This window comes from Bactrocera neohumeralis, unplaced genomic scaffold (assembly GCF_024586455.1).
Source record: "Bactrocera neohumeralis isolate Rockhampton unplaced genomic scaffold, APGP_CSIRO_Bneo_wtdbg2-racon-allhic-juicebox.fasta_v2 ctg100, whole genome shotgun sequence".
Lineage (NCBI taxonomy): Eukaryota > Metazoa > Arthropoda > Insecta > Diptera > Tephritidae > Bactrocera > Bactrocera neohumeralis.
Window position 1 is genome coordinate 629,921 of NW_026089625.1, and position 24,048 is coordinate 653,968.

General features: G+C 34.5%; 1 protein-coding gene across 7 annotated transcripts in view; it reads left to right on the top strand.

Annotated features, from left to right (window-relative positions):
- LOC126766362 (AF4/FMR2 family member lilli) overlaps positions 1-24,048 on the top strand; it is a 26,014-nt gene continuing 1,966 nt past the window's right edge. The window contains exons 1-10 of one of the 7 annotated variants that reach the window (XM_050484146.1): positions 1-651; positions 3,118-3,569; positions 17,684-18,356; positions 18,427-18,887; positions 18,943-18,996; positions 19,088-19,682; positions 19,749-23,186; positions 23,247-23,545; positions 23,614-23,808; positions 23,914-24,000. In XM_050484146.1, the coding sequence (XP_050340103.1) occupies positions 3,541-3,569; positions 17,684-18,356; positions 18,427-18,887; positions 18,943-18,996; positions 19,088-19,682; positions 19,749-23,186; positions 23,247-23,545; positions 23,614-23,808; positions 23,914-24,000 (5,831 nt within the window). In that variant the 5' untranslated portion in view covers positions 1-651; positions 3,118-3,540. Of the gene's footprint in view, positions 652-3,117; positions 3,570-14,638; positions 14,713-17,683; positions 18,357-18,426; positions 18,888-18,942; positions 18,997-19,087; positions 19,683-19,748; positions 23,187-23,246; positions 23,546-23,613; positions 23,809-23,913; positions 24,001-24,048 lie in introns of those variants that run through there. The other 6 variants (XM_050484147.1, XM_050484148.1, XM_050484152.1 and 3 more) reach the window with 6 other exon arrangements.

Consider the following 24,048-nt stretch of genomic DNA (forward strand, 5'->3'; position numbering starts at 1 on the left):
AGAAAATGGCGAACTTTGCTTTTCATTTTCCAAATTTGACATTAATTTTCTGTTGAAATTAAAACGGAGATATTTTCTAATTAAAAAACGATAGGCTGTAATAATATGCAGTTATCAAAACAACATTTAATCAACTAAAAATTGACATGTGCGTTGTTTAAAATCTAAATATGAATATGTCGTCTGCCATTGCGTGTTGCTGAGGACTAAAGAAAAGCAACACCATTGTGACAAAGTATCGGCCAGTCGTATGTAGGTACATACTTAACATCCGCCAACGAATATTGTTATTGTTAATTGATTAAAGTATTACTTTCAAAAACAAAACACCAAAAAATCTTACCATTCAAATCTAAAAAGTGTAGATTATATCAAAAGTTAATGAATTTCAATGGGTAACCAGTCTGCGTATCGTGATGCGAAAAGCAACAACAAATTTGCAATTGTAGCTGCCAATAAATATACCAGTACTTTTTTCTGACAATCTAATTCGATTTGGTGTTCAGAGATTGTGTTAACTGTGGGTGTGTGACTAATTTTCTCAAAGATTTATTCGAATAATATATTTGACCGGGCCACAATTTTTCAAAAAGGTTGAAATTGATGTGGATTTAAAGAACGGCAAGTGGAGTTATCAGGCCAAATGCCAATGTAAGTTCATTACGGCGTACATGAAATTTTTCCCATGTTCATTACTTTTTATCTACATTTCATCAGCGTTAATTCATTCTATATAGCTTTCTTAATTATTTTGTATTTTTTACTACTCGCATATTTTCTTCTGCAAAATTTCACTCATAAATTGTGTCAAATGTAAGAATGGCTCACCAATTCAGAGTGTGTGCGAGAAAATAGGAGCTATTGCTAAAAATATGGTTATTTCTTTCGTTCGAATAACGAAAAATTGAGGTTGGTTCGAGGTCGTAAAATCCTTACACTTCCTAAAGACTTGATTATATTAGATTTTCAGACGTCAACGGTTTTGACATTTCCACTTTTATTTACTTGTGTGTTTTGAAAGCGTATTCAACAGCGTTGACATTTCCTGTCAAAAAAAAAACAACAACTTATAGATGTCATGTCATATGAGAGTACTTCGAAAATCGATGGAAATACATATCTTAAATTTAACGCGATAATGCTATGAGATGGTATTATAAAATCCCTATAAATTGTTTGCCGTCAAAAATCATTAATGTAAATTAGCCAGATCATTTGAAGTGTTTTACAATATAGATGTAAAAAAAATATTTGTGTAATGTGACCCCAAAAATATTTATTTGACAGTGTTGAATTTTTTTAAATTTGTGAAATAGAAACGAAGTAAGAAGTACGGATAGTTTCAATAAACAAATAATGTGATTTATTAAATTCCTATACAGGAGTTATTATACATGGCCATGCATACAATTTTGTAGAATCTCGAACTCTGTTGATTTGAAAGTTTTACCAGAGAATGTAAAAACATTTTTAGTTTCTCTGGTTTTACATAGGAAAATAACAAAATACGAAAGTAAAAGAGATAGATATAGTATACCTTTAAAAAGAAAAAAAGATAATAAGTGACAAAAGGATAGGAAGAGAAACAAAGCATGAGAAGAGATAAAGATAAATCAAGACGTAGAAGAAATTCCCGATATACTTGAGCCGTGTGAAGTAGTTGCTAATCTTTTGTCTGCCGAATTTCAAATGATATGTTGACGAAAATTGTTAAATAGTTATCAAAAAATATGTGTAAACCGTAAAGAAGAGAAACGTGGGTGAAAGTGTGAAAAAATTGTGATCAATGAAAATCTATTAATAAGAAGAAAATTGTTGGCAAATGTCTAGTGATAAAGTGAAAATATTACAAATACATGCTCATTTAAAATATAAAATGTGTTAAGAGTATTGTAAGAATGAAGGAAAAACGGTGAGAAAAAAAATAAAATTAATATGAAAAGATGCAACAACGAAGTCGAAGAAAATTTGTTTGAATGTGTGTAAGAGAAGACATTGAAGAAGTAGAGAAAAAATTATTGCAAAATAAAAGCCATCAATCTGCAAAGAGTGGTCAAATTTTTCTATTCTTCTTTTTAAACCAAATTATTGTTTATAAAAAGTTGCGAATTAAGTGTAGTTTTACTAAGTATCTTAATGTTTATTAGTGGTATTATTCGTCTTTAAGGTATATGAGTGTGTAAAATTTTGGCGAAACAGTTTTAAACGGCCACTTAAAAAAAGAAAGTTTTGAAGTGTAAAATCGTTTATAGTTACAAAGAATTAAAGGCTTAACGTAAGGATGATCTCTTGGTTATAGTGACAGAAGTATTGACATAAAAATCAAAGTTAATCAAAAGCAAATAGCGTATGTGTAAAGTTAAAAATTTCGCGTTTGGCAATAGAAAGAAGATTAGGTAGGAATAGAGGAATGGTGGAACACGGTTTAATAAAGCCAGGCAAGGTGACGAAAATATGAGTAAACTGCGCAATAAACCCAAGAAAAATCTATCTCATGATACACAACTAATTGTTTAATTCCGTAAATCAAATAGTAACAAAAATCAGCTAAGTGAAACCCTAATGATAATTAAATATTGGTCTCAGAATCACTAAACCTAATATTTTATACACCGGTTCTGCTTCTTATATACCTATAATAGCAACAACTATTTCATCAACACATATTGAAAAAATAAATAATACAATTCACGATATTGCCGTTTGCGCGCCGAGCGTATTATAATACTCATCGTAATTGTAGAAGCTACCGACAATACCGAAGGTGCACGAACGCATCGTATAAAAAACAAAAAACTGACTAGCAGATGTATAAGCAGATAATTTTAAACAATACTTAAGCAAAAAACAATGCTACTAAAACACATTGTATAGGTATTCAGATACCGAGGGTTATACACCTACATATAAAGTACGATAATCAAAATTATATGGGTATACCGATATTTTAAAGCCCAAAATACCTAGTTACAATAAAGTTAGATTTGAAACATAAAAAAAATTTTCTAAGATCAAAATATCAGTATATCATACTTTATATGTTTTCGGTATTCACAACAGTTGAACTACGTCGTATATGCCGAAAAACGTTTTAATATTATCCCAATTTCTTAACAGTTCGCAACTTTTTTCGAGAACATTGAGGAAAAACCTAATATTTTAATTCCATATATAAAAACATAAATCCTATGTAGATTGGCAAAATACATTTCACCACGACCTTCATATACGACCTTTACTTTCTTGACAGTAGTTCTTTTAATGAAAAAAACGTTTTCATTGCGTTTTCAAAAACCCTTTAAACAAGTTATTGCGATACCTATGAATATTAAAATAAAAAACTATTAACTTGCTGCTTTCGGGAAAGTGTAAAATCCTTTGAAAATAATTTTATTAACATTAACTCAGACGGTGACGCCTGTAACAGCAGCATTCAGCAGAAAAAATAAAAGCTGTTTTTGAGAAAATATCTCAAATTGAAGCAACCATGTCTTAGTTGGGTATGCGAGATTTAGTAAAAAGTTTGCTAAACCCAATGAAATGGATATGAAAAAAATTCCAAAATCACGGTAAGTTTATAAATATATGTACATAGTAGCCTAAATTATATTGTATAAAATTTCATTGAGCTTTGGCAAGCATGCGATATTACAATTTTTTTAATATTTCCGGTCGTGCGATATTCGGGTGTAAGCAATGGGAACGAACTCGGCTTTTTATCCGGCCAAGGACTGTCAACTCTGCACCACTCGAAATTATTTCAGGAATAATTTCTGCCGGTACAACAACCAATAATTTATGACATTATGCATCAGTGATATATAAATTTAATCAGTAAACTTATTGCGTCTCTTACCAAAATTGCCTAATTAAAAAGGCAACAAAAGCCGTTTCTTCCATGCACATTATTTTTAATAGATTCTTTTTTTTTAATTTTAATTGAGTACAGCATGCTTGACTATACATACCCACAAGTCACATTTGTTTTACAGTGAACGTAATCATTTCTCGAGATATGTACAATCAACAAGCATTTTTGTTTTGTCGCTTCTGACCGCTATTGAATATTGTATTTTCTTGAGCCTTTTTTTTGCTGTCAAGTGGCATTAAATACCTGAAATTTTCATTCAGATATCTAATTTCTACATATCTATGTTGGTTTTTAAGAACAGTAAGTAAATATCATTCAGTAAATTGGTAAGGCTTATAAATGTTTAAAGTGAAGTAGATTTCTCAAATTTTTGATAATAAAAGAAAAGTTTATTTGCCCTTAGTTACAAAAATGAAATATTATGCATATTCGTTTCCTTAATGATCACTGCTATTATCACAACTGTATATTATTATTCTAAGTAACTGTTCGCACGGCAGTCGGGTCTAAGTAACCGGAACGGACCCGGACAACAAAATTGTAAACAATTCGACTATTTTGTTGTTGTAGTGGAATAAAACATTCCTGAAGTAATTTCGAGGCATGGGACCGAGTTGCCAGTCCTTGGCTGGTTAAAAATACGGGTCCGTTCCGGTTACTATGAAGAAATAAGATTTAGTATAACTCTTTTTTCTTTAAGCTGTGTATGAAGTTGGGGGTAAAGATGATATGTTTCTAGTCGAATTATTCTATAACTTTTTTAGGTACATATGTATGTACATATATGCTGGTTTTATATTCGGCATGTGCTAAAATACTGCTACGCATGTAAATTAAATGAAAAATTGGACAGTAATTAAGAAACATCAGAACGTGTTAACACCAGCAAACAAAACACAATAAAATAAATTTGTATTGAAATAACATGCACACCAAAGTCAGTGCATTTTTGTGTCTTTAAGTACAGGTTATACTTTTAGAATAGGTTGCTTACATATGTACATATATAGGTAGTATTCATAGTAAGATTTTCAGGTGAAAAGCTTTGTAAGCACAAATTTTCACATTAATACTGTATTCAAAATATAATTAATCGAACGAACACAAGATAAGCTTATCAACATTTCATAGATAATCGGAATGGTTTTTTAATAGTGTGTATATATGTATAACTATCTCAGTAAAACAAATATGTTTCGCATATAACGTAAACTTATCTCTAAAACCTCTACATTAATTCAAAATTGAGCATTACTGAAATATAAAAAAATATATAGGCAATTTATTTAGCATTGCCTGTTTCATCTAAAAAATCTCTTTGAGTGATAGTAAATAATAATAGTTTACTTCTGAAAAGTATTAAAATAATATAATATAACGCATTTGATCTAAGTGATAACACCGGTCAACACGATTTTTGGGTCTGACATCTACTTGTTAAATTTTAGTGTCTCCTATGACAAAAATAACGAACAAATTTTTTTTTTCCTGTTAAGTTTGCTTTCGTAGAAATTAGAGCAATTTTTCGATGATTTTTATATTTTTTCTACAATTTCACTATAGATTATAATTAGAAAACTTTTTTTTAGGTACAAGAGTCGTTTTTATTCAAAATGTGTGATAAACAATAATATATATGTATATGTAAAATAACAAGAAATTACTGTCTAAAAGTGAATCTTTTTTGTATTTCTTTTATGCTTCTATGAGCTCTCTCGTATTAAACCCTAAATATACTTATCGATGTAGATCAGCCCAAAGCAAACTTAAAGAACTAAAGATTAATATTTAAGTGTTTTTCAATGTCTAGAATCAGGATTCAAGCATGAGAACAGGAACCCCAAAAAAATATTTTTTTTTGTTGGCGGGTGTAATTTAGTGGCTTTGTAGTTTGCTGACTTAATGATTATTGCCTTCCAAATTAATGCTTGCTTGAGAAAATTTGCCTTTGATTAATTTGTATTTGTCACATAAAAATATTACTCAAAAGATCATTAGGTAAAGAAAAATATATAAAATAACAGTATGCTATTTTTTATAACATTTTCGGACAAGGCTTTGTTTTACATGTTAAATGTAAGTTTAAACCTGCCTCAAGGTTATCCTTTCACTCCTGTATCATTTTTAACAATTTTCATTTAAAGCCCCGTCCATACATACATATATCCTTGGCTATCACCGTAACATCACATTTATTTTCTTCATATTGTAAATTTATTGTTAACTTATCAACTTATTATAAAAAGTCAACAATTAATTTCATAACAAAAAGAATTTTACCGCATGCAAAAGAGTACATTTTTACTTTAAATAATAACTTTGAACTTTTTTATAAAAGTTCTTTGGGAAACAAGAGACTTTCATTCATTCAATAGGAATCATAAAGCGAAATTTCCAACCTGACCTTTTTCTATGTAATAAATATAGATTCACTTGCTGCTTTCTGATTTAAAAGTATAAATTTAATCCATACATCCACTTTTTATGGCGTATTTCAGCGCTATTTCGTTTAAAAACTTGCTTGTAATTCTTTTACATTGTGAAAAAAAGTACCCGTAAGTTATCTTTTCGATCGACTAAAAACAGGTACCAGGGCGTGGCAGTTTCAGTTTGGGGAACAAGAAAAAATCACACGCGGCCAAATCTGAAAAACTCGTTTTGAAAAAAAATTCAGCTATATCGGGATGAGTCGAGCAAGAATGCGTTTACGAAAAATATTCACCAAAATCATTCGAACGGACCTGCGAGAGATGTCAAGCTCTCTTGCCTAACGATTTTCAAGCACCATATCCTTCACTTTTTATCACCCTAAGCCTTTTCCAACTTTCACAATGATTCCGCACACGAAATTTCGCTAGAAATACAAATTTTGAGACAAATTTTTTGTTTGATATTTTTATCTATTATAAAAGTCGCAACGCACTGCTAAGGTATACCGATTTAACCAGCTGTTATAAACAAAGTGGTTGACTCATATTTGGCATAGTAATAAAATATCAAATATCAATGTATGTATATCAGGACGAAAATGTCGAACATAGAAGAAACGAATCGTTTGTAGATAATGTCTTCGTGAGAATAAGTGGCATATACGACACCAATTTATCATTATATCATTTGTTTATACATAAGTATGTTCAGGTATTGTTAGGGGCAATGTCCGTTCGCTGCCTGTCGCCTGTCGCTAGTTTTTGAAGTCAATGTCTGTATGTCTCTCATTTAAGATCTCTATTACTTTCTATAAGCAAAAGCTGAACTCATCATACGTGGTATACGGTATACCATATGGATTTCCATTTCAAAACATAGTTCTTCATTCGAGTTTTTAACTTTGATTATTAAATATTTGTAACAAATTTAAGTAATTTAAATGAATTATAAAATTGAATTTGGTATTCCATTTGCAACTACTTGGAAATAATCATTTAATGTATTCATTCATTACTTTCAATGTACTCGGACCTGAATAGCATCGAAACTGTAATGAAATGTTTAAACAATTTTTAAATTCTCTGAAGATCAAAAGTAGTCAGCAGTAGCTTTTATAAATGTTATAAATATGTATATACATATATACAAGTATATATATATACTCAGTATGATTCTCTCATGTTTTGAAGACTGGCACGTGATGGGAATAACGACTTTTCACATTGTCAGCTGTTATTTTCTTTCTGATGCTATTGTTACCGTTGAAACTTATATATACATAATGTTAAGTTTAGTTTTCCTTTGTAACGGAGTGTTGTGATTGGACGAATACTAGTATAACTATGAGCAAAAAATACATAAATAGATTTTGTTCATAATTTTTTTAATTTTTAATTTATTTTTCAATATCTATGTCGTCCTCCTCAAAGCAATCCTCCTTGTCCCTCAATACACTTATGTCAACATGTTTTCCACTCCTCGAAACAGTTGTTAAAGTACAACGCGTTTTCGATCCTGCTTGAATAATCTGGATAAGTAGAACAATTTTTAAATTCTCTGAAGATCAAAAGTAGTCAGCAGTAGCTTTTATAAATGTTATAAATATGTATATACATACATATATACAAGTATATATATATATGTATATTGTAAGTTTAACTCAGTATGATTCTCTCATGTTTTGAAGACTGGCACGTGATGGGAATAACGACTTTTCACATTGTCAGCTGTTATTTTCTTTCTGATGCTATTGTTACCGTTGAAACTTATATAGTTATATACATAATGTTAAGTTTAGTTTTCCTTTGTAACGGAGTGTTGTGATTGGACGAATACTAGTATAACTATGAGCAAAAAATACATAAATAGATTTTGTTCATAATTTTTTTAATTTTTAATTTATTTTTCAATATCTATGTCGTCCTCCTCAAAGCAATCCTCCTTGTCCCTCAATACACTTATGTCAACATGTTTTCCACTTCGAAACAGTTGTTAAAGTACAACAACGTTTTCGATACTGTTTGAATAATCTGGATAAGTAGAACAATTTTTAAATTCTCTGAAGATCAAAAGTAGTCAGCAGTAGCTTTTATAAATGTTATAAATATGTATATACATATATACAAGATATATATATATTACTCAGTATGATTCTCTCATGTTTTGAAGACTGGCACGTGATGGGAATAACGACTTTTCACATTGTCAGCTGTTATTTTCTTTCTGATGCTATTGTTACCGTTGAAACTTATATAGTTATATACATAATGTTAAGTTTAGTTTTCCTTTGTAACGGAGTGTTGTGATTGGACGAATACTAGTATAACTATGAGCAAAAAATACATAAATAGATTTTGTTCATAATTTTTTTAATTTTTAATTTATTTTTCAATATCTACATATGTCGTCCTCCTCAAAGCAATCCTCCTTGTCCCTCAATACACTTATGTCAACATGTATTCCACTCCTCGAAACAGTTGTTAAAGTACAACGCGTTTTCGATCCTGTTTGAATAATCTGGATAAGTAGGAGTTTAACCTGCTACAGTATCCAGAACGAAACTGCCGTTACTCATGTTACTCGCTGAAACTCGAACTTTTCGTTTTCGTTTGACTCCGAGTATTTCATTCCCTGGAAGTGAGTCGGTTGAGGTGGAGGTGTTGATGGTGATGGAGTATTAAGTTCCGTGCAGAGAAGAAGCAAGAAAGGTCGTAGACATACCTTTGAACACATGCCATCGATTCCATTGCCCGACGTCAATATCCTGCAATCACTGGCGTACGAGGTTATGTAAACTCCCTCTGGTGCCTATAGAAGTTTCAAGATACATAAATTAAACAATAGCGGGGAGAGGACACCACCCTGCGCAACCACTTGTTTAATTCTTTTCAGTTTAGAATTTTCTCCTCGAAACAGTAAGGATGATTGATGATCGCTCAGATAGTTTATAGTCCACCTCTTCAGTCCTGGGGGGAGTGTAGTTTGTTCTATGTCCTGCAGTAGTGTTGGGTGACTGACTGTGTCAAAGGCTTTTGACAAGTGCAACGCTACGAAAATCGTTCTCTCACAGGGTGGTTTCTGGTTAAGGCCACGAACTATCTGGGCTCTGGTGGTAGTGTGCACTTTTCGGAATCCATATTTGTGGTTTGATAATCTCAGGTGGTGAGAGAAGGTCGGGAGTAGCAAGGCCTCAAGTGCTTTCACTACTGGGGAGAGGAGAGTTATCGAACGATAGGACTCCCCTTTGTTTCAGTAGTGGGACCACACTTCCGACTATGTGCACGTTGCAGCCGTAGATGCTAAGATCGTGGAAATGAAATTGAACATCTCCACAACGTCGATTATCGGATTCTGACCGTACATTTGGGCTTGCGTAAGGTGTGTGCACGGTTTGTTCCGCACAAATTGACTGACGACCAAAAATTGCTCAGAATCCAACATTCGAAAGACCGATTGTGACCGATTATTTGACCAAAAATCACATTTTAACCATTAACCACTCCCCATATTCACCTGATATGGCACTGTGCGACTTCTTTCTTTTCGAAAAAATGCATTTGCCCATGAAAGAAAAGCGTTATGCGGACGTAGAGGCCATTCAAACGACTTTCACCGGCATACTGGCGGCCACACCGGCCAACGAGCTAAAACACTCCTTCGACATGCTTTTGCACCGTGCAAAAAGATGTATTGAAGCAGAAGGAGACTATTTTGAATAAAATAAATTGATTTTGCCGAAAAAACCATTTGTTCCGTTTTTTTAAGTCCTGTTTAATTTGGAATGCACCTTGTAGTTATGGAACTATAAGTTTCGTATATGTATACGAACTCCTATCCCGAGTTTCAACAAGATATCTCAATTTTTACTCAAGTTACAGCTTGCAAGGACGGACGGGCAGACAGACAGTCTGCCCGGAATCGGTTTTCAGTCGATCGAAGAGATAAAACAAAAGTCGCTGAAGGAGCAGAAGTCCATCTCAAAAAGTACTTATGAAAAGTGTTTCGAGGACTCGAAAAATCGTTTGCATCTGGTGGGGATTACTTTGAAGGCAATAAAATATATATTGATGAATAATTAAATATTTAAAGTTTTATTTACCATTTCCGTTTTTTTGTCACAATACATAAAACACTGAAACTTAAGGTTGCAAAATATTATATTGATTAATGCCAGAAATATTAGCAAACACCCCACTGCAAGTGCTAATCTCAAATTTAATACATTTTTAATATTATTTGGAATTTTTTAAATTAAATATAGTTATATTTATATTAACTACTTCAATGCGAGACAAAAACTTCTTATTTTCATCCAAAACATGAAATTTGATCGACCAGAAAACAACTACTGCCCAATAAAATAGTTTATTAAGCTTTGCTTTATAACTCAGTGTTGGTCAGCTGTGCCACAATCAGAGGTCCCTATCGTGGATTTCGTACCTCGTATCGATTACTACGTAGAAAAGCAAAGGTATTTGGAGATTCTTTTGTTAGTAGTTAGCAGTAGCATTCATTGTTATATGACGCGTCCGATGTAATACGCATGGTATTGTTCATGAAATTTATTCACCGTATGACAGTGAAGTTTGATGCATACCATAGTTTGTTTGTTTGTAATAACAGTAGAAAGAACTGAATGTCATCCATTGACAGTGGACCTCAAATTATCTTGATATTCCCCCGAATAATGTTTTTAAACTGTAAATAATTTGTTCAACTACCATTTTTGTTACAATTATTTAATTATAAATAAAAATTATGTACTGCATAAACAGACGAACTATTTTCATAATATCTATAAAACAAATTTAAACCCAAAAGGGACGAAATCAGTCCCTACTTGTCGCCATGCTGGGAGTTATACCAATATCAATCATTTAACAAATACTTATTTTATATGAATTTTAATATTAAGGTTTCACTGACTTCTTAAAATTTTCCATACTCCTTTAGTTATGCAAAATTCAAGAATACTTTAATAAATAGCCGACTGCGTCTGAACAAAGTTCGTTCTTACTCGTTGTGCAAATGATTTTATTTTATAACATGTTGACGTTTATTTATAAACTTCTTCGTCTCTTTGCATAATATAATGTTTTGATAACTTTCCGGTTATTCATTTTACTTAAACTTTACAATAATATTCTTGCAAAAACCATTAAGTGTCGATTATATGCTTTTAGTGCACTTTTCCTGCAGAATTGTAAATCTATGCCTTAACCATTAATAGCGTGCGGAATTTTATGCAATCGACTCGGGCGTTCACGGATGGAGATGCAGTTGGTGGCCATTTGGCCGACATTTCATTCAAACAATGAATGGCATTAAATTATCTGCGTAACAAAAAAAACATAACCCATTTTAACCAAATTTGAGTGTTTTATTTCATTTTAACATCACGTCGTTGTTGGTAGATCCTATAGTAAAGGTATATCTGCTAAAAATCTATGTAATGATATGATTGTGTAATCCTCATAGATATTGTTTATTGTACCATAAGTTGAGACGTGTTTACATACATATGTAAGTTCAGATTTGAATTAGTGGTTACCGGTGTTTGTGAGGTGTACATTGTCTAGCAAACCTATATAAATCTGGATAGTTAAGACTCTATAATGGTTCTACTAAAGATTTAATTTTTTCATTTCATATCTGTTTTTTTCTTACTACTGTGCTCTTTGCAATTTTGTGCTGTTATTTTGGATACCTCAATAAATGTATCATTCAACTGCATGCATGCGTTACATGCATTCATATGAGTGTATTTCTTTATGCTTCGCATACTAATTACATTTGTCCGGATTGTAATAGTATTTACTTTGATTCGCTTTGCTGTTCTAATTCTTGTTTAATTTCAACTTCTGCCGATCGCTACTTGCTTTAAATTTTACAGCATTTATTCCATAATCAATTTTTTAATTAAAAAATAAATAAATTATAGACAAATTCTACATAGAATGATTATAACTACTTTGTTTACCTGAGAGAGTAAAATTATACATACATACATAAATGCATTTGTGTTTGACATTAAAGTTTTTGTCTTATTTGTAATAAAAATCAGGGTGGGATAGGTTAGAACATACGGCTGATACATACAGTGAATCAAAAAAGTTTAGGCACACCGTAAACTTAAATGTTTATTCAAAAATTACGGGCTTCCCTTTGAATTTACGAAAGTAATTATAAATATGTGTTTCAATTTCAAAATTTTTATTATATATTTGAAAGATATTTCATATTTTTAAAATTAATGAAATTATAATAAAAGTATTAAAGGTTCTACATAAACAAGTTTAGGCACACATATGGAAAATACTATTTTGAATTTGATTTTTTAATTCTAATATTTTGTTAAACTTCCTTTGGCCTGAATAACTGCTTATAAACTTCGACGCATGCTTCCAACTAGGTTAAATGTCTGTTCAGGCGTTATATTTGCCCATTCCGTACGTATGGCCTCTTTAAGTGAATCCTTCGATGTTATATGGTGAGTAGATGCCAAATATGCTATAGCGCTAGTTCTGGGGATTACGGAGGTGTTTTTTAATTGCTTACAATGGCAGATAAGGCATTCTTGCACAAGATATGATGCATGTTTCGGGTCAATGTCTTGTTGAAACAATAATGACTACCCACTTAAGCCCAACTTTTAAACGTTTGGAGCTAAATTTTTCTTTACGATTTTCAAATATGAGTGCTTATCCATTTTATCATCAATCAAAATGACATTTCCCACACCAGATGCTGCAATGCAACTCCTAACCTTACCGCTGTCAAGCTTCATAGTCTTATTATATTACTTTCCTGGAGTTTGTTTCGTTTTCGTTAAATTTTTTGCGCACCATCGGAACCAAACATATTAAATTTTGATTCGTTACCAAATATTGCCTTATTCCAGAAAAATTCCGCCTGATTAACATTAAATTTGGCTAACTCCAGTATATTTTTTTATTCGTACGCTTAATGAATGGCTTACTTCGCGCATGATAACCATTTTGTGTAAAATGTTACGTACAGTTTGGGGGTCAAAGTTTTTTTCAAAGCTTTGTTGAATCTCTTGACACAGCTTTGCTGCTGAAATCTTCTGAGCCACTGCCGCTATTACAGCTCGTTCCTGACGTGGTCTGAATTTTTTTAGGCGTCTGTTTTATAATATTTTGCACACTTGAATAAGGTCTCTGGACTATATTACCAATTTCACAATAAGATTTTTGCTGCTTGTTCAAATTCATTATAATTTTACAGACATCTATCGAAATTTTTGTATGACCGGCCATTTACTTCTAACTACTTAAACTTTTATACTGACATAAAACGATTGAAAATTGAATAACTTAAAAATAATTATGAGTAATAAGCCGAATAGAGCAAAGAAATTAAAAAAAACGGATATTTCCCAAAAACTTAACTTACTCACAATTTATGCAGAACCTTCTTCATGAGCGTTTAGCCGTTTTTACATGCATTTCGCGTTTGTTATGAAATAACGGAATATTTCTTTGCATATTATGATATACATATGTACATTTGCGTTTATGTATGTACATAAGCAAATACGAACTGTGTCGAAAAGTTGGTTAAAAAAATTGTAATTTCAATTTTGAACACATTTTCAACTAAGGCAACGCCTGTGCCAAAACTTTATTTATTCACTGTAGGAGAAGGGATTTATTAGCCTGGAAAGATCTCGGACCGCGCAAGTACCAATGTTTGGTTTCCTAACATACGCTAAGATTCCGCGATGCGCATCTATTCAGTAGTAAAACCCAATAAGATAAGTGAAGCTTTGACTCGTACCCTTTTCATCTTTTCCAACTTAACAGTTGCCTGTGAATCCGCTGGGGCCCTTGATACTAGTGTTAATCAGAGTATTCAGAAGAAAATTGATGGCGTTAGTTAGTTCAAGGTCAGTACCGCAGCGCTACAATCAGGGTGATTATTTCTCTAAAGGAGGCTGTGCTCGTGAGCAGCAAATCTAATTCTATCGTAATGACAGCAATTCTGAAACCGGCGTTGATAGATAGTTTGCAAAAGTAGTCTCAGCTCTATACTATGTAATAATCCATTAAATAACTAAGACCATTTTTTTATAAAGGCGAGGCAAGGGAGAGATACTTAATATTCATTATTTTTCGTGCATTAATGAGTCGATGAGAAAACAAGGGCATATCGTCAGAAATATCTGTAGATGATAGTAATAGTACTTCTTGTTTAGTTAACGGCTTAATTCTTCATTCATCTTAGTATAGATATTATATACATATGTATGTATACACATATATTTTCAATATTTACATTTGTATAATAATATATTTGTATTTTCTCTTTTTGCAGGTAAGCAAACATCTTATCCTCCAGAATTTTTATATTATTAAACAAATTGATTAAAAGCTATATGAGAGCGTACAGTAAGTATGCACAATTGACTACTAGTTTCTTTCAAATTCTTATCCATAATTGAAATTTGGTTGTAAATATCCTATAAAAATTGAGTTATGTTATTTTGATCATTACTATCTATTTATTCAATGTTAATTCAGTCCTGTCAAAAGGATATATTAAAATTGCCAAATAGCCAATCAGATAAGCAGTAAGAAAAACCATTATTTTCCGATTCCTTGGCATTTTGGCGTCTTTTGCAATAAAATCTTACTCTCAGCATATGTATATCCGCTTTAATCAAATAGATTGTAGAGAATTTGAATCTTCTGAGTTACTTAACTCACATTTTTATTAAATACATACATAAATACAAGTATGTCTACATATAAGTATTTTATCAAACTTTACTGAAGCGCTGACAGTTGTTTGAACACAGGTAAAAATCCATTATTCCCAAGGTTATTACCGCCCTAATTATTAAAAAAAATCACAAAATGATTTAAAGAAGTCGAAAGTAATCTTTTTCAGGTAAGCGAGGTTTCTAAAAACTCAAATTTTGTTCGGACTATGGTAATTATTGTATCACTGATCTCTCCGTTATTCTATTGAATATTGACAAATATATGTACATATGTATCGGGTGATTTTTTAAGAGCTTGATAACTTTAAAAAAAAAAAAAACGCATAAAATTTGCAAAATCTCATCGGTTCTTTATTTGAAACGTTAGATTGGTTCATGACATTTACTTTTTGAAGATAATTTCATTTAAATGTTGACTCATGTGGTTTCAACAAGATGGCGCTACATGCCACACAGCTCGCGATTCTATGGCCATTTGAGTTGTAGAACAATTCATCTCAAGAAATGGACCCGTAAGTTGGCCACCAATCATGCGATTTATCGCCTTTAGACTATTTTTTGTGTTTCAAGTCTAAAGTCTACAGAAATAAGCCAGACTATTCCAGTTTGTGACAATTTCCGATGGTTCGGGCTATTCCGGCCGAAATGCTCGAAACATAATCTTATATAAGGCAGCCGCGGTCAACATTTAAATGAAATTATCTTCTAAATGTCATCCAATCTAACGTTTCAATAAATTTCATGAAAATTTTAAAAAGTTATCAAAAAAAATCTATATACATCTACAAAATAATAGACTACCCGTAGAAAGTATGTTTATAAAATGAGACTTAGAAAAAAACGGACTTTGGTTCGGAAAGTTAAGTTAGGCCCGTGGTTGTACAATGAAATGTAATATTGGCTATCGTGCCGCTATTTGTTTTTTTAATGACTATGTTTGTGTAATGATGGTCCCTAAACATAATCTTATATAAGGCTTTCAAGTATTTTTCTTCTTTTCTTATAGTTTGTATAAATTTCATAAGAAGCTAAAGTCTAAGTCTACTAAAGTGAAGTACTATATTTCAGGTACACGAAGTTTATAAAAACCCAAAATTTATTTTCGAAATGTGGTAGTTATAGTACCAATGTATTTTTTAAAATTTTTTGTCTGGCTAAAAAGGATATTGATATTTAGTGGATAAAGTATATGTATATATTATACATATGTACATCTAGTCTGAAAAAAAAAACAAAAGACATATTATTGGAAAGTTAAGTTAGATCGCGGTTGTACTAGAAAATATATTCATAATTGATTTCTAGGGGGTTTTTCTTAAATAAATAAAAATACGTACGTAAATATTTTTAATAAAATATCAAGGAAGCAGGAAAGACAACAAAAAACGTTTTGTTATTGCTTTACGTTGTTTGATATAAACAACCTTTAACTCGATTGCTTAGTACGGCAAACATTTCATCATAATTTTGATCGGTCAGTTTGAATGGCTATCAAATGCTATACTAATCCGATATAGGCGATTCCATCAATAAGCAGTTTCTAGGGGGAGAAAAGGGCGTGTGCAAAATTTACTTTACTGATCTTTTATAAATATACTTTATAAGTTCTCCGATAAATTTCCCTTCTGGGTATTACAAACATTTGCAAATTTTTTTATAAATATGTGAGGTAGCAAGCATAAATTACGTTTATTTAAAAGAAAAAAAACTTTATATTATAAAAAATTGTGCTTGCTAATGACACAAATATAATTTTTTATTTCGACCTTTGTCTCCGAACTAGTCAGTGAAATGAAAAGAGAAGGCGTACTTTTCAAAGCATAATTGTTATAAAAGCATACATACATATGTATTACGTTAATCTCTGTATGGCGCTTTGCAAATTCATGATCATAATATCAGCCACAGAAGTGGGCTCAAAGTAATGTAACTGAAAATCGGTAGAAGCCAAATTATGTAAATATTGAATCACCCCAATAATGCAGCATAGATATGTAATTGCAGTTAGATAATTTGGGATGTCAACTATTTGTTTTAAATGAAACTACTTATATTTGTAATCAGATCTTTATTAATGTTTTACATATTTGAATTCAAATACTTTAATAAATAAATAAATATATATATTTTATTTGTTATAATTTCAATAATCATTATTTATTAGTTCTCGATTAATCGATGTCATTACATATGCAGCGTCTACCTGCTGTCATTGTATTACCTCTAAAATTTATCTCGCAGCGCTAACAAACTCTGCACTATTAATACGCGGTTACTACCTTACACGCCGCAGGTTTTGAAATATATAAATTATGCGCGCGTCGATCTAACCTTCAGTTATTTCGTGAAGTTCTTGTGCTACGCATGTCAGTCAAGCTTATAAATTTTACAAGTACATGTGCTAAGTGCGCATCGATCCAACCTTTCGCCATTTCGCGAAGTTCTTGTACTGCGCATGTCAGTTAGTCTTCTAGTTTTGTTCAAAAATTATAGCCAAGTACGATACGTACTGAAACTGAAAATAAGAAAAATATACATATTTAATATAATCCGTATAATTTCTATTAAAAACGCCGGAAAATTTCTAAAAATTCCCGTCTTATGTCTTTCTCGGATTTTCTTCCTGCGCGAAACAGAATGGAAGATTTTGAGCGTCGTCAACAGAGGGAACGTGAAAAACATAAACGTCAGCAAGTGCAAAGTGTCGGCCGAGAGCATGCCCTCTTTCCAGAACCGCGTAGAGTGAACCCGTCCGAGGTAGATGACGATATCACCGCCAAACTGGGCGATCATTCTAAAGCCATTGAGTTTATGACTACGGAAGGAGTTGGTGTACAACCATCCTCCAACAATGCCTTGCTGGTTAGTCATTTACAATCAAGTGCCTCGTCCTCAGCTGGCGGCAATAATATCGGTAACGTCTCTATGTCCACCAATTTATTGTCTTCGCATCGTTCGTTGGCTGGTTCACAGACTCTTCAGCAGACAACGCAACAAACTCATCATTACCAACAACCATTGCGTCAACAACCGTATCTGAAGCAGCATGATAACAAGCTACCATATAACGGGCGGGGAAGTTATTCGGTTCAGTCGGCTAAAAATGATTTACGACCTAGCAGTGGAATGGCACCACCAAAAGGTCCTCCACCTTTGTTACCACCACCATCTGGAACTATAGGCGGCAACACTGGAAATAACAGCAGTTTAAATTCAACATCTTTGCTACCACCACCATCGAATGGGTATTTGGGTCCTCCTAAATCAACAGCACCTCTACACAATGGACGGTTTCCTAAGCCATTGCCGGTGAGTTACACATTTGTTATTATTTTGATTTGAACAATTTTCAAAATTTAATTATATATATTTTTTTTAGAAGTCAATAAATGATATAATCTCCAAAGTGGATCAAACTTATCGCGCTCCTGAGCAAATTACTAAAATAGCCGCAACGCCCCGTACAAGTATCGCTGATTACAATCTGAATGGGCCTAATCGCCACAAATATTCAGTTGGGCCGGTACAACCTATTTTGGGTTCGCCACCTTCCGGAGCGGAATTATTACAGAGTGCGGTTCCAATGCCCATAACACCAATCTCAGCTCTACCCGCAACCCCTAATCCTCAGATCATATCAAGCACTTGTGGGATAACAACTATTAGTAGCGGTATGCCAGCAATAATGTCTGGTGCTATCCCATCGGCTGCTATTGGTACTGCAGTGTTAAGTTCGCCGCTTGTGACTACAGCCGTTAGACAAGGATTGTTATTGTCTAAGGAGTCCTTAAAACCACTAATGGATCAAGTTGGACCAACTTTAGAAAAACAGAACTCCACGTAAGCAAAGCATCTAGAAACTTTGAATAGAAAATTTTAAAACTATATTTTCTAGGTTGGAAAACGATTTGGAGCTTTCAGAATCAGATGATGATCGTCGAAAACAAAGGTAAACATAATGTTCAATTTTTAGGATGTTTTGTTTTATATATTCTTATCCTAGTAATAATAACGAATTATTTTTCTTTTCATATATGCAGTCGTTCAGTTCATAATTCCAGTGATAGTTCACCCTCAGATTCTAGTGAGTCGGGTAGTGAAGAATCTTCAAAGAGTGAAAACCATCGATCTTCACTTGCGTCGCTTCAGCAACAATCCTCAGCCCACAATCCAAAATCACTTACGCAAAATTCACTTCAGCAACAGCAACAACAGCAGCCACAACAAACGGCTCCATCAGTTGGACGTACAGTTGCAAATAAACTCATAAATGATAAGTCAAAGATTATTGAACCTCTTGGTGGTAGCCGTTCAAATATTTATCTAAACAGTAATGCTCTGGGTTCGGCGGGTTCTTCCAGTTCAGGGCCGAGTTCTACGTCTTCGTCATCCAATAAAACTCCTTCTCCGTCAGATTCGAGTAAATGGAATTTAAGTCGATATTTTAATAAAAAGCCTGCCTTAGCACAAAATGCCACTCCACCACCAGCAAATTCGCTGGTTGTAAATTCAATTAATGTGAGCATGGATGAACCGACTCTTTTACCAGGTGGGGCTCAAATAATACCTGAAGCTACACAACCCCAACCTAATCCCACGATCGTGAAGCACGAAAATACCAACTATGGAGTAGCGGTAAGCGGAATTACTAACCATACTTTTTGACCATTTTAAGTATATTTTTTTTTTTGATTTTAACAGAAAAAGTTCTCCGCACGCAGCGACGATGATGATGAAGAGAGTACTGGTCTTCGTAATTGCGATACACGTAGCGTGATGTCCAATTCAAGTGGAGCTAAAACACATATTAGTGGAGGTGTGCCTGCGTTTATAAATGAAATAAAAAAAGAAGCTGATGTGCTTTATCCAAGCTCATTGAAAGCTACTTCCTCTGGTACAACACAGGCACATGTTCATGTCTCATCCCAGCAACAACAAACGCAGGTACCTCTGTTAAATGCTGCAGAATTTGTTGCGATACCAACGAGCCAAATAAAACATGAAGTTCCTGGTTTAACAGCAGTAGCAACATCAACTGTTGCCCCAATGTCTTTGGCGGGTGGTACTACCACTGTCACTCCTTACAACACTTCTACCATTAGCGGGAATGGACATAGGCGCACTCCTTCCGCATCACCACATATGCGTAACAGTGTTTCGGCGGGCTCGGTGAAGAGGCGTGTTGGCCAGTTATCAGCGCCATCCAGTGATGGACCTACATCGAACAGTAGTGATGATGAAGATGCCCTGACAACATCTACAAGGTCTACTGTACCAACATTGGGTCCAGGTGGCACGTTAAAAATACCTGGTGTACCCGCAGCTATTACAGCATTACCACCTTCAACGTCACAGCCATTGGCATCAGCGCCCACAGTTCCAAACTCAATAACGGTCTTACCCATCAATCCTCTAACAAAGACAGCACCTTTACGTAAGCGAAAGAAACCTCGGAATTCGGCAACCAGCATTACAACGCAATTGGACTCTAGTGACGAAGAAGATATGACATCAGATTTTAAAAGTGGTGGTGTGACAGTAAGCCCATCTGAGCTGAGAGCAGTAACTGGCCCAGGAGGAAAACTGTACTCGGAACCAACGCCGGTAGTGCCTGCAAAGAAAGGACCAGGCCGGCCACGGAAAACTGCTGGCAGTGGAAGTGGAAAGAAAACCAATACAACTCCGATTGCTATCGCTTCAAAAGGTCCTAAATTAACAGCTAGCAAAGATGTTAATAGTGGTGCTTTGGTTGCTAAAAAGGCCACAACAAAAAGAAGAGCCTCTCGTCAAAATTCAAATTCGGCTGGTATCATCCCGATAAAATTACATTCTCAGACTACACAACCGGCGACACTAACAAGCGTTCCAATCATTGATACATCTTCGTCCGGTTCAACATCGTATTCAACATCGAAATCCTCTAGTTCGTCTTCTTCGGAAACAGAATGTGAAGATGGGGTTATAAGCGGTTCATCATCCGGTGATGATAATAAAAATAAAGTCGCAGGTGCTACAAAAACAAAACGCAATATATCGGCGCGGCCAACAGCAGCAGCAGTAACCCCAGCGTCAACATGTTCAGTCGCAGCAAACGTATTGCCCGCTTCTACTAGTCGCATTATAGTTCAATTGAATAGACGTAAATCTTCACATGATGATGTCCCGCCAATAGCAATATCGTCAGTAAGCACCGGTGGTTCGGCCAAGATGGCAAATAGTGGTAAGCGAAAGAGGTCAACGTCACATTTCACTCAGGCCGATGAGGAGGCTGATAGTGATGATGAATCATCAGATTCCGGATCTGGTTCGTACGGCAGTTCGGTCAGGAATTATAACGCAGGTGCAACGGCAGTTAATTCCGTAACACATGGTGGCAATACCAGTGGTGGCAGTTCACATCGCTCTCAGAATATGCAATCGCCATATAAAGTGCCCATTTCAGCGGCTCCTGTGTCTAGTTCGACTTCTAGTTCAAGTAGCGTGTCATCGTCATCATCGAGTAGCAGCAGTGGGGATGAACATTTTGATACAGAGCCTGGTGCATCCGTTAGTAATCGAGGCAAAAGTAAGCACAGTAAGACTGGTACGAAAGTTACTACTAATATCAGCAGCAGTTCCAATAGTTCGAGACTGCGTCGTGACAAGCCCAAAGCAAGCGATAAGAATAAGAATGTTACGCTTACGCGTATTTTTAATCCAGAAGGCGGTGCCAAAAAGCAAGGTCAGGTGCTGGTCATCGACGAGCAGCAGCAACAAAAGTTGATATCTCCCAATGCCTCTGGATATAGAACTACAGTGTCCGCCAGCTTAACGTTATCTAATAGCCAAGAGAATCTCGTTGCAACCGCCACAGTTGTTAATTCACAATCACCTAGGCTAACTCCCGGTCATATAAAATCACCACGTGCTTTGCCTCAACTGGCAGCAGTTGGGTCGCATCGCACACCGGATCGCAGTAGTCGAAATAGTGCTGAACGGAAAGTGCAACAGCAACGCATTAGAACGCCGTCTTGTACACCTACTCGCACTCCACCTTCAACCCGCACGCCAACACCTACACCGGCATCATTACTGTCAGCCCCAACGGCATCACCTATGAGAACAACAGCAACGTTGTTGCCTAATTTCCCATCCCTTTTATGTAAAGTTGATTTATCTCGACTTAAACGCATTTTACCAGAGTGGCGTACAAATACTTATCGGCTTTCTAATACTACCATATCCCGTTGTGCCCAACACGAAGCAATATTAAATGCTGATTTGCAAGCAACATCAACCATAACTGGTAGCGGAAGTGGCAACAGAACACCTACAACTCCAAACTGTCCGACGGAGCGGGAACTATCGCATTCCAGGGAAAGTTTGGTTGGTATTGGTGTTAGTGGAAGCAAACAAAGACTGAACACAATGCATTCAAATGGCCGCCTGAGCAATCTTTCCACAGATGGTGGTGGTAGCGGTGGTACAACCCCCAAACCACAGCCTCAACTTACACCAAATGGTTACAACTTAATTACGAATGCATCAAATAGTTCACCCTCTACTAAGCAGCTATTAAAACATGAGCAATTAATCAAAAATGAACCAGGCTCTGAATTAGAGAGTGTATCCATCGCGCCACAACCTAAAGCTGACGCTTACTGCAGCGAAACTAAGTTTAAAACAAGCGGCTCAGTTAAACAAGAGCTTCTACTACTTAAGCAGGACTGTAAGCCTGGTTTAACTCCACAAATCGCTTTTGTATCCGCTGATAAGGAAGACGATCGGCCTGATGGGTCACCAACCTCACAGCAAATGCGCGTAAACGATATAACTGAGCCAAAATCGCAACGGCGCAAACGTAGCGCCAGCTCGAGTCCATACAAAGACAAAAAGCGGAAAAAGGATAAAATGGACAAATATTCCAAAGATGGTAAAGATATGAAGGAGGGGAAGGAAAGTGATGCCGGTAGTGCTCCATTATTAACAATACAAGATAAAGAAAAGGACGTTGGGAAATCGATAACTGCTTTGGGAGCTATTGAACGTGAAATAGGAAGTAACGCTATTAGCAGTGGTCATGCTGGTGTAAATGACACATGTAGACGTGCGATTGCTATAATTCCTCCACTTGGAATGAACAACAATGGGCAAATGGAGGTAATATCACTGAATTTTCGCTGTGGAACTTTATTTAATTGATATTTTTTTATTCTTTAGAATGATCATCAAATGGAAAATCGGCAGTTAGCTCCTACCAACCACGATCGATTACTGGCGGTGCGACAAATGCAGCAACAACAGCATCTCACTAATGTTACGGCTTCGAATGGCTCACAAAATCTAGCGAACACCCAAACAGCAAGTAATAATTTACATACAGTAACGACTGCAGATATTGGTGCTAGTAATATACTAGTGCCACCTGAAAATCTAAACGCTCCATTAGCACCACCACCGCAAGCGATATACCGATCATATTTTGAACGCGATGATGATGGACTCTGTGATGATATTGGGTAAGCTTTATATACATATATATAAAAATATGTGATTGTATTTAATAGATTATTTATATTTGTTTTAGGAAAAATTCGAAATTCCTACAGGAAGCAGTCAAGAGAAAGCACGCGGCCGATAGGGAACAAAATCTATTCAACCAAGTAACTCTGTATTTGGAGGCTGTTATATATTTTATTCTATCTGGAGCAGTACTAGAACTGCATCGTAATTCGGAGGACGCCAGTTGGGTTATGTACAAGGATACACTAAATTTAATTAAGTGAGTAAAGTGTGCGATTTCTAAACATAAACTAAATATAATGTTATAGAGATTTCTCTAGTAATACTATGATATCTTATATATTAATTTTACTTTTTTATTCAGGTTTATTTCATCGAAGATTAAGCATTTGCAAGTTTCATCTACATCTAATGAACTCCATGAACCGCACAACAAAGTTGCTATCTTAAGGTAACAATTATACAATCAATGAGAGTTTTTTTTTAATTTAACCAATTT